Here is a 13,678-nt window from a genome sequence, read left to right on the forward strand (position 1 = left end):
GTGTCGGGGCCCAGCTCGCGAAAAATCCCCTGCGTCTCTCACCCCCCATTCCACACCCTGTTTTTTAACCTCTGGCACCGGTGAACTGCACAACGGCTACCGCCATGGGAATCACTCGGAGGTTTTTGTAATCGAGTCTTCTATTCGTGCCTTAACCCCACCACTCCCCTGAGGTCATTCTCCAGCGCTCGGTAAATCTAATTGCTCTCTGTGCACCGGGCAGAATAATTTTCCAGCTGCGTCGTTCTTTTTCCACGTTTGTAAAGTGCATTAATTCGATTTGCTCAAAAGCCACGCTTGTCATGGCACATTGGATTATCATTTTAGAGATTTTTTATTTCTCTGTTGCAGGACGACGAGCGCGAAACATCGACATTTTGGACGGTGGCTCCAGTCATCGAATGCTGACACTAGATTCAACAGCAGAAGATTACAACTGTGAGTATATTTTCATGTAATTAAAATTATCGAAACTTTGAAACAATTTTTTAGTCGAATTATGTAGTCGTGATCATAACCACGATTTTTATCCATCGCCTCGTATTTACATCACAATTTCCGCTAATCAGGGGTGAAGATCAACGATATATCAGACAGCAAACCTCTCACACCGAATTTCCAACAATAAAATGGTTAGGATTCTATTATTTTTATGTCACAACATCACCGTATATTTTTATATGCTCTCGTTGAATTTTATTCGAGATATTTCAACCAAGTTTGACCCCCTGCAGCTGATCAATGACGCGAAAAACTACGGCATTCATCGCTGCCACAATTTTTTTGTCCGGTCATACATAAGGGGAAAGGGGAGAGTAGAAACCCCATATGAAGATTCGATTTTTCTTGTTCTCTCTTTTTCATCCCATTCTTCTTTATTGCGTTGTGATGCCTCGATGGTGATCGCGTGATGCACGATTTTTGGGGTGAAATATCAAGAAAGGAGAATTTCTCCTTTTATCGAGAGGGAAAAACTGATACACCACGGATAATGATTTCTGTTACACCACAATTCTTCATTTGATAAGTTATATCATTTAGTTTGCAGTTGCCTCGTCACGATTGTAATACTGTAGTAATGTAATTTCTCCGCCCTGTGATTCCACAAAGTTTAATGCAATTGTGTGTAGAGCAGGGAATATTAGTCACGCATTTGGAATTTCAGGGTACTTGTTTCAGTGATCAACGGTGTAATATGTTTGCCTAGATGTAGACTCGCTGAGGCCTTCTGTTTATCACGATTGTCGAGTCAGTAATGTTGACTGCTGTACAGTGCAGCTTGTATTAGACGTATCTAGGGGAGAATTCGAAGCACTTTGTCACCATACCATAAAGTTTGATGAGCATGGGTGAGGGAGATCGGCTTTGGATTAATTTATTGCTGAATATCCTCGACAATTTCAGGCACATTATGCCGCAGAAGCTACTTCATTTCACATATTATTAAAATTAATGTGCACGCACCTTCAGTAGATGGCATATTGTGATGTACAAAATAACAAAGAAATTGGTAAATTAAATTTAGAATTTTTAAGTGACAGAACTGTCAGTTCCACATCACATTAACCAATCAGATAATTTTGACGCAATTTCAAGATAAGTTTTCTCACATCATTCAGGTCACGGCAAGATCATCATGTCCATGATAATCAGCCAACCCCAAAGAACATGAACATCCATAAATTCATCGACAATTCCAATCCCCAAAACTTCGATAAAGTACGACTCACCCACGCTGATGTATCAAAGATCGTGGTATGCATGAATTTTCGCCGAGTATTCGCGCAACACATCGTCCCGAGAAGGTACACAAAGTTATTCGACACTAGTAGACCGCAAGTCCTGGAAGGGGGGGGAGGGGGTATGTAGTACTTTCAAGACGAAGTACCCGGTTTGCGGTATGAATATGAATGAAGGCCCGCCGTGAGAAATGCCAAATAAAATAATTCAAAAAGTGACGTTGAATGCACACGCGATTCTTCCCTCATTTTTTCACTCTTTTCCTCTCGCCTGGTCTCCCTCACTTTCCCTCTCTCTCTTGAGCTCAACCGGCAACTTTTCACGGTGTGTAACGAGACGTCAAGAGCCTCGAGTTTGCGTCAAGTTGCCGCTACGTGTCGAGATGAAAATAAATTGTGAAATATTAAATTTTTACGGTGGAACAAAAAGTCGTTTCTGAAGTCATGTTAAAATATCATGTTTTTACGGTATTAACGATGTGAGGAAGTGGATGAGGAAAATAGGAACAAAAAAAATAACAAAACGAAATCATTAATGCGCGAGTGGGAGAGAGAATGGAGGAGGGAAAAAACTTGAGTTCAGTCAGACGTACAGAGTCTTTGTGGAGAAATTGTTGAAATACTCGCTTCTGTACATTTAATTTTTTGTTTTCCCGCGAATGAGGAAGAAAACCGAGGACAACTCAAAAACATTCATCACGTTCTACTGGCTAGTATTTTGCACCTTGGCCCTTTCTGTTATAACCGTATCTTTCAAACATTGCGATGAATTATTTGTACTGGAATGATCATGTTTCATGGACGTGTTGTCACAGAATGGTTGGAATCGAGCATCGTCAGGTGAACAAAAAATTCAACATGAGAAGAGAAATGAGACATCGTTGTTATGCTTTTCTTAATGGTGTTCTACACCCTTTCCCTTAATAATTACATTTTTCTCATTTTGCTGATAAATTATCGATCGGATCGACAATATTTCTTATTCTGTTATACATATAAATAACACTAAGAAATATTCTGTTCATAAAAAAATTATTTCTTTGAATTTAAATAATTTCTCCCACAACACAGTTTATAGCAATAAAATGGAATCCCGTTGAAATCAACAATCGTTTTCGTCTGATTCTGTCGAATGTATTTTTACCGCCGCTGCATTTCACGCAGGAAACCATTTTTTTATTAATGTCCCCATTTTTATTTCATCCACCTCGTTATGTGCCAGCCGCATAAAGTGATGGTAATCCATGACAATAATATCCCGACACCTCATTAGGATCAATCGTTGCATCCCAGACCACATTAATTCATATTCACCATCAGCCATGATTACTCTTGGGTTACCTCACATTTCACATCCGCCAGCCGATCCCAACTTATTTTTGCCTCCAATTACATTCGTTAAATTTTCAACGGTAGGATATACATAAGTCTCACGGCTTCAAATTAAATACTGGATTAATGTAAGAGGATGCCAGCAGCACTTTTTTTTTCGTTTCGATTCTCTGAGTTACATTGCAGTGCCCACTGTACACGAAAACAAACACGAGGAAACAAGATGCAAAGGAGCGTGGGGGTAAGGGGTTGGGGCAGTAGATGAGAGAAAAAAATTGCAGAGAAAGGAGAGCATAGAGACTGAAGTAACGAATAATCCTGGCTTTACTGGGGGGCGGACGAGGTGGGGCATTTAATTGCGTTTCTCCTCCTTGGGTCGATCTTTGACGGAAGTAAATAAGGGTGCCATTTTACATACCCCCAAAGAGACATTTACGCAGGAGTCTTTCATTTGTAAAGTATATTTACTTTTCTGACTTTCTGTTTTTTCTTCTCTCCTTTGTAAAGGCAGTGGGAGAAACTCGATAACCCACTATTTAACGATTGTTCGCGCATCGAGTGAGGGGGGGGGTGAGAGTCAGGAGGGGTGGTGATGACGAGAGAAATTCAATTCCGAGGACATCGACCTACAATTAATGCTGACCTGCGACGAAAACTTAATTTCAAATTCTAAATTTCTGTTTAATCATTCAAGAAGAAGCAAATATCATAGAGATTTACTCAAATTTGATTAATAACATCCGCTGATCTTGAGCTGTTGGAAAAAATGTGGGTGGTGAACGACAGCTTGACTTTCCATCCGGCAAGGATTTTTCTAAATTTGATAAGAAATTTATTCGAATTCATAATGCGAGGAATTATGAATTCCGGGGTGAAATCTACTGATTGTGCTTCAACAACCCCTTCGCCGTGAGGGGCGAGCAATTCAAATATGGATATAATCGGAAATATATGGAATATATAATATGGAAAATGACGAAGAGACAGAGAGAGAACACTCCTCATGTTTATCAGCTCGAAATGCGTCTGACAGATTTCACTGTTGTTTCCGTAATTTCAAAAACAATTACTTTAAAAAAATATTCAAGTACAAGTTTAAATAGCAGCTGAAATATTAATGAATCACCCCCTAAAAACTTCTATATACACCTGGCTGCAAGATATCCTTGATAGGATGGACACGTCACAACTCTCAGAGGTTTAAAATTAGTTCCACCTCATAATTTAGTCACATTGTCCTTCATTTGTGATTAATTAAATCAAGTAAATGATACCTCATCCGGTTTGCTATAAAAAATTTATGAAAAAACTGAGTGAAAGACAAAATTGGGGTGAGAACAAGTCCGTTATATTCAGCATGATCATAGTTAATCTCTTTGTTCAGTGTGAAATGAGAATTTATAGCTATTAGACTAGATGCACACCGGCTTGCTGTTTCTGTCCCTGCAAAGGCTAATGCTCAATGATAATCCTCTGGTTGGTGGCACTGGACGTGCTTTTTAGTGGACTATGAATCTCAACGATTTACGAGCATCATATCGGCCTGGGCACTATAGGGTTGGGGAGGGGGAGGAGGTATAGCAGAGTGACCTGGAATCGAATTCGACTAACGGTCTTTGTCATTTCCGGATTCTAGCATTCGATCAGAGGCCCAGTGTACCACTGTGCCTCGGGGTCAAATGTGAAAACAATGGGCAATGGTCAGAGCCACTGTCTTGTTTGTTTATTTAGCGTACGGGGTGCATTATTGTTGAGGACTGAGGATAATGGGGGAGTGGAGTTGTGATGATAAAAGCTGTTCTGGTCTTCATTATGGAGTGAAGTGATTCGAACTATGGAGGATTATCCGTTGGGTCTTATGGTATTTGACGTTATCTTCTGATTGTTTTTTTTTCTTTCCCGATGCGGAATTTTTCGATAGCTGTATTTTCATTTCTTCCCGGTGGAAATCTAAATTATTGTATTTCCATTTTTTTGCGCTTTATTAGGTTGCAATTTTGTTCAATTGGTTTTACTGGCGGATAGAAGTTTTGTAATCGACTGCTTTTTGAATTTTCTTTTTTTTTATCATCATTTTTAAGCCTCTCAAATGCCCCAGTTGGGTAAGACATGAGAAGGATTCTCATGCTGGGTATTCTTGGATCATTCATGGAAAGTCGTGAGATATTTTTGGTTTATGTGCGAAAAGCTGCCGTCAATCATGAGCGATGTGGACCAACCAGTGGTTCATGTTGAAGAAGTCTGGATAATTCTCTCCTTATTCTGGTTCATATTGTACAATTCTTGATCGATTGTGGTCGTTACGAAGCAATTCTTAAAACCTGGCCAATTTAGGACTAATGTTTGGCTTCACATTCATGTAGATTTGGGCTCCTCCATCACTCCTAGCCTATTCTGGACCATTGTAAGCAATTTTTCAAATGGAGTCTAGAGGGGGCTCTGGATGGTTTTTTATTTAGCCACCCAATGAATGATTTCTTCAACTCATTTCGTTTAATGTATTCCTTCCTACTAATTTAAAGGAGAAAATAAATCGCTCCTGGTTGAATATCCATGGATTTGGATATCTTAAATCTGGAGAGCACTCGCCCCGCCATTAAGTATACATATAATTGATGACTATTCCGTCATGATTTCAAAAGCTATTTTGGAAGGTACGTTACTGATTCCTATGAATATTCTTTCAGCCACTCAAAAATGGCCATTTCAGTATGCAAATGGCCGTACAATTCTGGGGTAAAAAAAAATCCACAGATGAAAAAAAAAAGTTTAATCTGAATTCATCCAGTCCTTGGCAAATACTCGGCTGCTCCACATCCGCGATAATTTCAACTTGTTAATCAGTTTGTTAATGACTTCCTGGTGTAGCCCACTAATGAATTTCGACGAGTTTCATTCTCCCAACTATACAGCATGTTTCCCTATATCATACCGCTTAACTGTGTACAATTCGTCGCAATATTCTCACCCGTTGTCTGACACAGCCCAACCGCGTGTGCCAACTCTCAGGAATATAATTCCCAAGCTCCCGACTCTATGTACGTGAGTATGGAGTAGTGAAAGTTTTTTTTTCCTAAAAAATTTCACTCGCTATAACTTATAGTTGGGATTAGTTACCCTAAAATAGTCAATGTTGATTCTCTGAATTTGTACATCTTCAAATGTTGATGAATTTAACCTCCGAGCTGGACCTCTTTTATTTGGTAAACCATTAATGAAATTGAATTTCAAATATGTGTAATCATTTACAGTACTCCTGCCTAAACACCCACTCGGCATATTTTGCATTAACAGCTAATAATTTATTTCTCATTAATTCTTGGCGTGATATTAGAGAGTAATGAGTTTTTGGTTTCATTAAATTTTCCCCCTGGCATACGTCAAATTCATGGCGATTTGTGCATCATTTGAAATTCCGGAAACCGTTTTGGAGGAATCGATGAAATAGGAGGACCTGTTGATATTAATGGACATCGGTAAACTAAATTGCACATTTAATGATGCAACTAGGTCCGGTTAAACGGAATGATTGCGACCGTTTCAATCATTCCACTTGGGTTAGGTTACGAATTATGGACATTTGAGAGCTTTTAATGGGGCTACAGAATTCAATGTCTAAAAAAAGGGAGAAATGTCATCAGGAGGAATGAGGTGGGGAGGTTTGCCATGTCATTAACATCTCCCATTTAATTCCTCTGAACGAATATTTTGTAACGATTTTTTATTGAAATTGATGGGTAAAAGAATGAAAAATACACCGAGTGATGAATATGGTCACGTATTTTTTTATGATTTGCTTTAATCGACCTGTGATGCTCTCAAAGGTATCAGTTTCTACCATGCGACTATTTGTCAATAGCAAAACACAGAGCGGTTGAAAGGGTTGAACTTGAAATGCAAAAATAAAGCTCTATTTACAAGCTCAGTGGATTATGTACTTCGCTTTGAATTTAATCATGTAATTCTGAAAAAATATCCAACACTAAAAATCCGTTCAATCGGGTGGATATGATTTCTCATTCTGATGAATTTTTATTCTAGTTGCAGATGACTCAATGCCAACATTCGCCGAACAAATTCAAAATGTCACAGTCAGCGTGGGACGAGATGCACTGCTGGCGTGTGTCGTCGATAATCTCAAACGATATCAGGTGGGTCAAAGACAAAAGTATTTGAAGGGATTTGCTGTCAGTGAAGCGGGAGAAATTCATGTGGAAAATCAGTTTTTTTCATTTATCGGGAGAATTTCATTGAATCAATACTGAATGAAAAGTAACGGAATAACAAAAGTAAAATGTATTGAGCAGCGATATCCCGTAAACTTTTTGTTCCACTGAAATTGAATCCCTCCGATTGTATAAATCCAGGTAGCGTGGGTACGAGTGGATACACAAACGATACTCTCAATCCACGGCAATGTGATAACACAAAATCCGAGAATCTCCTTGTCATACAATGATCACAGATCCTGGTATCTTCACATAAAACAAGTTCAGGAAGTTGATAGGGGATGGTACATGTGTCAGGTGAATACAGATCCGATGAGGAGCATGCAAGGGTTTCTGCAAGTCGTCGGTGAGTCTAAAAATTGATTACTTTGATGGTACATTATATTGTTTATACAAAGGGCCTTACGCGATGGCAATTATTAGACAATTCTAGTTTATGTCCGGCATTTTTCCAACAGCTCACTCGAGTCCCAGAAAATCAATGATCAGTCCGGATTCTTAGTAACCGACAAAGTCAATTGAAAAAGACTGAAAACCTTTTCAAATTCTGATGAATACTGAGCAATTCTTCGTCATATCCAATTCATCTCAAACAGTTTTTGGTCAGTCCTGGTCTGCCCCGACAAGCCTGATCAATACTGATGCTAATTTTGACTAACTCTAACCCAACCTTGACCAACCCTGGCTCATTTCACCGCATTAACCAGTGTTTTCCCTCCTGCCATTAGACAACGTAAATTTTAAAAGTTTCTAAAAGTTCTGTAAAATTATAATTACAGTACCACCAACGATAATAGCAAAAGAGACTTCCACAGACATGGTAGTCCGTGAAGGTTCCAATGTGACCCTAGTTTGTAAAGCAACTGGATATCCTGAACCATACGTGATATGGCGTCGTGAGGATGGAATGAGTATAAACTACAATGGAGAGAGTGGTGAGTACAGAATATGAACTTGATTAGCCAGCTCGCTGGTCTGTTTACTGGTTTATGAGAATCTCGGGCACGTACAACCCCCCTTCCCTTATCCCCTACTATCCTTCCACCGAAGTCATAACCCATACACGAGTTGCCACCCAGTAGCAGGCCCAATCGACCATAATAGTCACGATAAACCGTTGCCTTCATTCCCGTTCCCCCGTCTATGGAAAACTAGTGGGTATAGACCCACCAGTGGAGGGAGGATTCGATAACGTGGACTGATAATGCGCCAGATGAATAGTGAATGACGTAGCCTGGGTACATCGAGGTAACACGAAGTATTTCGTTCGTTACCCGAGCTTTGTAACTCTACGCATCCAATCGTTCAATGCTGACGTTCACTGTCCCCATGGACCTATCTGCATATTTGAAATGCCCAGCTTGGTGTAGGCCAATGCTCGTGGACATTTTTAGCTTTTTTTTTCACCCTTTTTTGCCTCCCCACCAACGGTGACAATGAAAATTTCGACAATCATTCGAGCTTAATTGGTCAAACCTCCATGAGAGAGGAAAAAAAAATCTCAAAGTGATTTTTTACTCGTGTGTTCATTTTATGGCAATCGCCGGGCAAAATCGCTAGTGAAGAAATCCGGAATGTTAATCCAGGCATGAATTATGAATTATTATACGTCATGATGAGTTTTGTGAGTGGTTCGGTCAAAATGAATTCCCGAAATGACAGAAACTGAGTGGCTTTTGACATGTTTTGCTTTTATATTTCGATGCCAAAGAGATGATTCCATTGTCGGTTATGAAAAACAGTAGTGTCAGCCAATTGTGATGATATTGCTAGATATAAGGATCATAAAATCGTTGTGAAACACCCTTGACATGTAAAAATAAATTGATAATTTTTTTTTCATAAAGTAAACACTCCGATTTCTGACAAGTTTCAATCCCACACTTCACCCCCAGCACTTTCCGTCGGTGTTTGATGACTGAAGTGAATTTAATCCAGAATAAATACAATTCTCAGCTCGATGTCTCAGATAAATTCGATTTGACCAAGACACTCAACATTCTCACCAACTCATTCAGCTCTCACCAATTCCCACTCTCCATGATTCACACACGTACGTTTTTCGATTTTACCAAGATCCTTTTTATTTCCACCTCACATCGCCTTTTTACATTTCTTCCAGCACTATTCCTCTCAATTTTCCACATAGCGTTGGATAATGCAGCCCAAGGCTCAAGAGGAAAGAAAGGAAAATGAGGAGGTTGAACTAAACCAGATTTTTTTCAAGGTGTCTGGAGACTATCAGACACCGGGTGGATAATGATATTGAAATACGTCGGGCTCAGCTTGTACGTTAATGCATTAGTTGATGACCTTTTCTCATGATTAAGGCTCTGATGGTTCTCACACTCGTTCCATTAATTCTAGAACCATCGATGATTTCCCAGGATCATAATCTCCTGGAAAATCGTATTAAATCTTTGGAGAGATAGTGGCAGATGAGAATGAATATCTGTTGAACAACACTTCTCATTCTTTCTCACTTGCTCCCTGACATCTGTAAGCCCCCGGGACATCCATGGAACTTCGATGCTCACATGCAGCCCGGAGATAACTTTGCATTGACATGCCCCCGGGAGGAAACAATTCTTATTCGGTGTATCGATAACGGAATGTATCACATAACAGCGATATTTAGATTTTTCCGAGTTGGGGATGAATTTATGAGAGTGGATTTCTGTACATGGGTGAAAGTTTTTTTTTATATATTTTACTTCGGTTGTGAATGCTGATCACCCGCAAGGGTTTCCTGACCCTTGTGGGATTTCTGGCCGTTAACAAAATTCAAATCGACTTCTGGTGATTGGAATTGGAGGGGAGGAGGTCAAACCATAAAGGCCACAAAAAAAGAACTAAGAATGAGGGTCGGACTGTTTTACGATTGATTTTCCTTCACTTTTTTTTTCTCTCGCGTTTACAATTGAATTGAGGCTCATTATAGCTATTGATTGTGCTCGATGAAATACAAGGGGTCACACACATGTGATCAATTACTTCGAGTTTAGGAAATGAAGAGAAAAATTGTCAGGTATCATATTTCGATATTTTTCATCGTCGCGCCCACCACAGGTCACGGAAACGCGTTGATGCACGATTTATGATACACGACACAGAATATTTTTAGAAAGGATATGGAGTCCCAGTAAATGGCGACATAATACCTGTATAATGGCCCTCATCATATGCACGGAAATATAGACGTGCATATGATGAGGGCCTATGTTGTAATATAGACTACTGATAATCATACCGATGTCGGTGATAGTAACCCCTCGAGTCATTACGGAAAACGATCAATTGTGAATGGAAATTGATTGACTGAAGTCTTCCCTTGCTCACAGACCATTCTGACGAACATGTCCACCTTTTCGTTCGATATCACCTATTCCCCCGATAATTACATTCTAAGTGTTTACCATCTGAACTAAATTTCACTGGCGAATGTAACACGTAACGATATAATTGATGGAACTATCCGTATAGAGGGCTGCGGCTGGAGCTGACCCCACACGTTCTCTTCTCGCATTTTCACAGGTCTATTCAATGTTACCCCAGTGCATAAATCCATTTTCATTCGACTTGACACTGCAGGGGGATGCCTAACTTAATTGTCGTTACTCCATTTTAGTAATTGTGATCAATTGAGGTGTATTTTTAATTGAGGAAACTGAAAGGAGAGTAAATGAAAATGTTCAAAACACTAATCACTTTATGTGAGTGAAAATATTCCTCGAAATATTCCTCGAAATTCTACAGAAATTCCGCTGATCCTCATGATCATCAAAATCTCATAATAACTACCTATACGACGGTCCATCTTTCCATGCATGCCATGAAGCCCTGTGATCATCGTGATTCACAGTGAGCCCTGTGATGTCACGTAATCGCTTACATTCTCAAACATCACAAAGCAGCTCACCATTTTTCTCTCAGTTACATTTCCGCTGGGCACTCTTTTCTACAGCTCAATACGATAGTACAGCATATAAGTAACGAGTGTCCACCAGTCACATAATTCCTAGGATGCAGGACATTGCTTCCAAGGAAGGAGCACACATTTCAAACTGAATGGAACCATCGACACGACCCACCCACTCACCACCACGTATATTGTGCTGGATCTCCGGGTTTCGCATGAGCTTGTGGAAAAACTATTGGCTCTCCAGCCAACCTCCCTCCACTTATTCCCCTTTTTCCACATTCTTTACACGTGTATACGTCTTAACTCGCCTTATCCCCCATTGTCACTCTATTTTCCTCCCCACTTTAGGTTGCTTTAACAAAAAAAAAGGAGTGAGAAAACCGTATTGAGGATAATATCGTCCTGGCATCAGTTGGACACGCCTGTCGGTAATCAAGACACGTTAATCCCCTTGTCTTGCGCCCGAACGTAATGCCACACGGAGAGAGGAGTGAAATAACACCGCCCCTGCAACACCGGAAAATCGAGAGCCACCATATCCAACTTCACTAGCTTTTTATTTCACTTCCTTTTGGGTGAAAAACCGATGCTGGACTCTGATACAGCCCGAGAAATGTACCACAGACGATTGCTACGGGATGGAAAGGGAAATTGAAAGGAGCGAGATTCGAGATGGCTTAGCTGGACGCAAAAGGTTTTCCATGAAACAGGAAATCGTTTTTCTCGGTTTGCACAAACGAAATGAGGATATGGAAAGATAGAAATCGACTGGGGCTGGCAAATTGTGCTTTCATGACTTTCCAACTATGTAGTGAGGATCAACTGGGGTTGAATATAATGAAGTTCATATATCTATCATCACTCGGGTCGGGTTAACTCTTACGTGACCCTCATGTTGTCCACAGATTTTGAGTGAATTATTTCAGTGAATTGAGAATTACCCAAATTTACGTTGGGTAGAGTGGATTTTATTTCAAGTTTCTCGTGCAAAGCATTTCTTCAATCTGCTTTTCCCCCATTATACCTGCATCAAGGCATCAAGGACAAAGAGCACGGGTCACCTGATTTTCGGAATGAATAGCTCCTCGATATTCACAAAACCAAGTAATTAAGATGTGATTCCTGCGAGAGCACTTGATTAAAACATAGCAATGGTGCTTTAAAGTGGGTATATCCACACCAAACTATGAATTCAACCATATTATAATATACTGCATGCATTGTGTTTGTAAAACAATAGAGCTGTTTGAGCGGGGGATAACAAAGTAGAGTCAGAGCAACTCGACTCCATGCCATGGAGAAAAAGAGAAGGAGGGATATGTGGTGGCCTCATCAATAACTTCACGTCGAACTTCCTATCCCTCCTTTGTTTCCCCCATCCTGTCAGCTTTTCTTATTTCTCTGTCACTCCATTTTTTCTTCAACATTAAAAAAAAAGCACCCAGCAATAACGTGCACTAAAACATCGACTTAAAGAGCTGTTTCACTTAGAATTATTGCTTGGTTATATACAGTTTTGTGTCACAGGACGCAATAAAAAATGCCTTCAATAGAAATATAAAACGGCTCGTATTTCCTAAGAAATTCTTGAGTTTTTTTTTACTATTTCTAGTTTCAGTTTCCTTTATGATTCCACGAAACACAACCTGTCACGTCTACCTGGTGGGTGAAATCAGAAAGGAGAAAGCTATCGCAATGCAAACGGATTTTAAAGAAGGCGAAAGGCAAAGTGCTCTTTATTGTACCGTATTCAAGGAACATTTCTTACTTCCTCTTTCTGTTTGTACAGTCTTCAGGTAGAATGTCCCTTCAGATACCCTCATCCTCTGTTGAAATTGCTGATAAATCTTGTTATGCTAGAAACATCGACGGGGGTTATCGTATTGAAGGGGAACACTCACCGGACGAATAAATTTTGACGGCGATGTTAAATGGATGACGATGGGTCACATGAATCTGAGAAAATATTCATAACTATTTTCATGGTCTTTAGTTAATCAGTACATCGTCTATCTAAATCAGAAGTGCACTTCCCCTCTCTTCTGGTACTCTTACAACCCGTAACTCAATTATTTCACTGCAAAGCCCATCAGCTGTCAAGACAGAATACTCCCCAACCCTTTTTTACAATCCGCCCTCTAAATTCAAGATGCGAGAAGACAGGTAAAAAGTTGGGTAGTGAAATGAGTTTTACGAGAAGGAGTTGTAAAGAACATGGAGAAAAGCAAGAAGAAAATGGGAAGTACGAAATCCTATTATTAAAAAAAGTGAGAGGAGAAGTTTTATTGAAAGGAAACACTCATCGGGCGACAGAATATTCTCATGAAATTAAAATTTATGATCATGATTGACGCCTATGAGTCTTTCCATGACATCCACTTGACCCTCATGACACCTACCCATGGGGACTCGTTCATGTCAGCCACTTCCACCGTCTCCAACATCCAGAACTAACA

The 13,678-nt window shown here is 39.8% G+C and overlaps 1 protein-coding gene across 14 annotated transcripts in view; it reads left to right on the forward strand.

Annotated features, from left to right (window-relative positions):
* The window catches only part of LOC135167414 (lachesin), a 310,790-nt gene that overhangs the window by 262,006 nt on the left and 35,106 nt on the right, over positions 1-13,678 (forward strand). For 9 of the 14 annotated variants that reach the window (XR_010299853.1, XR_010299852.1, XM_064130636.1 and 6 more), the window contains 4 exons: positions 352-438; positions 7,113-7,222; positions 7,439-7,646; positions 8,080-8,235. Coding sequence is in view for 12 of the 14 variants with exons in the window: in XM_064130636.1 (XP_063986706.1) it covers positions 352-438; positions 7,113-7,222; positions 7,439-7,646; positions 8,080-8,235 (561 nt within the window). In the remaining 2 variants the exon portion in view is untranslated. Of the gene's footprint in view, positions 1-78; positions 192-351; positions 439-7,112; positions 7,223-7,438; positions 7,647-8,079; positions 8,236-13,678 lie in introns of those variants that run through there. The other 5 variants (XM_064130622.1, XM_064130677.1, XM_064130668.1 and 2 more) reach the window with 2 other exon arrangements.

Source organism: Diachasmimorpha longicaudata, chromosome 1 (assembly GCF_034640455.1).
Source record: "Diachasmimorpha longicaudata isolate KC_UGA_2023 chromosome 1, iyDiaLong2, whole genome shotgun sequence".
NCBI classification, from domain to species: domain Eukaryota; kingdom Metazoa; phylum Arthropoda; class Insecta; order Hymenoptera; family Braconidae; genus Diachasmimorpha; species Diachasmimorpha longicaudata.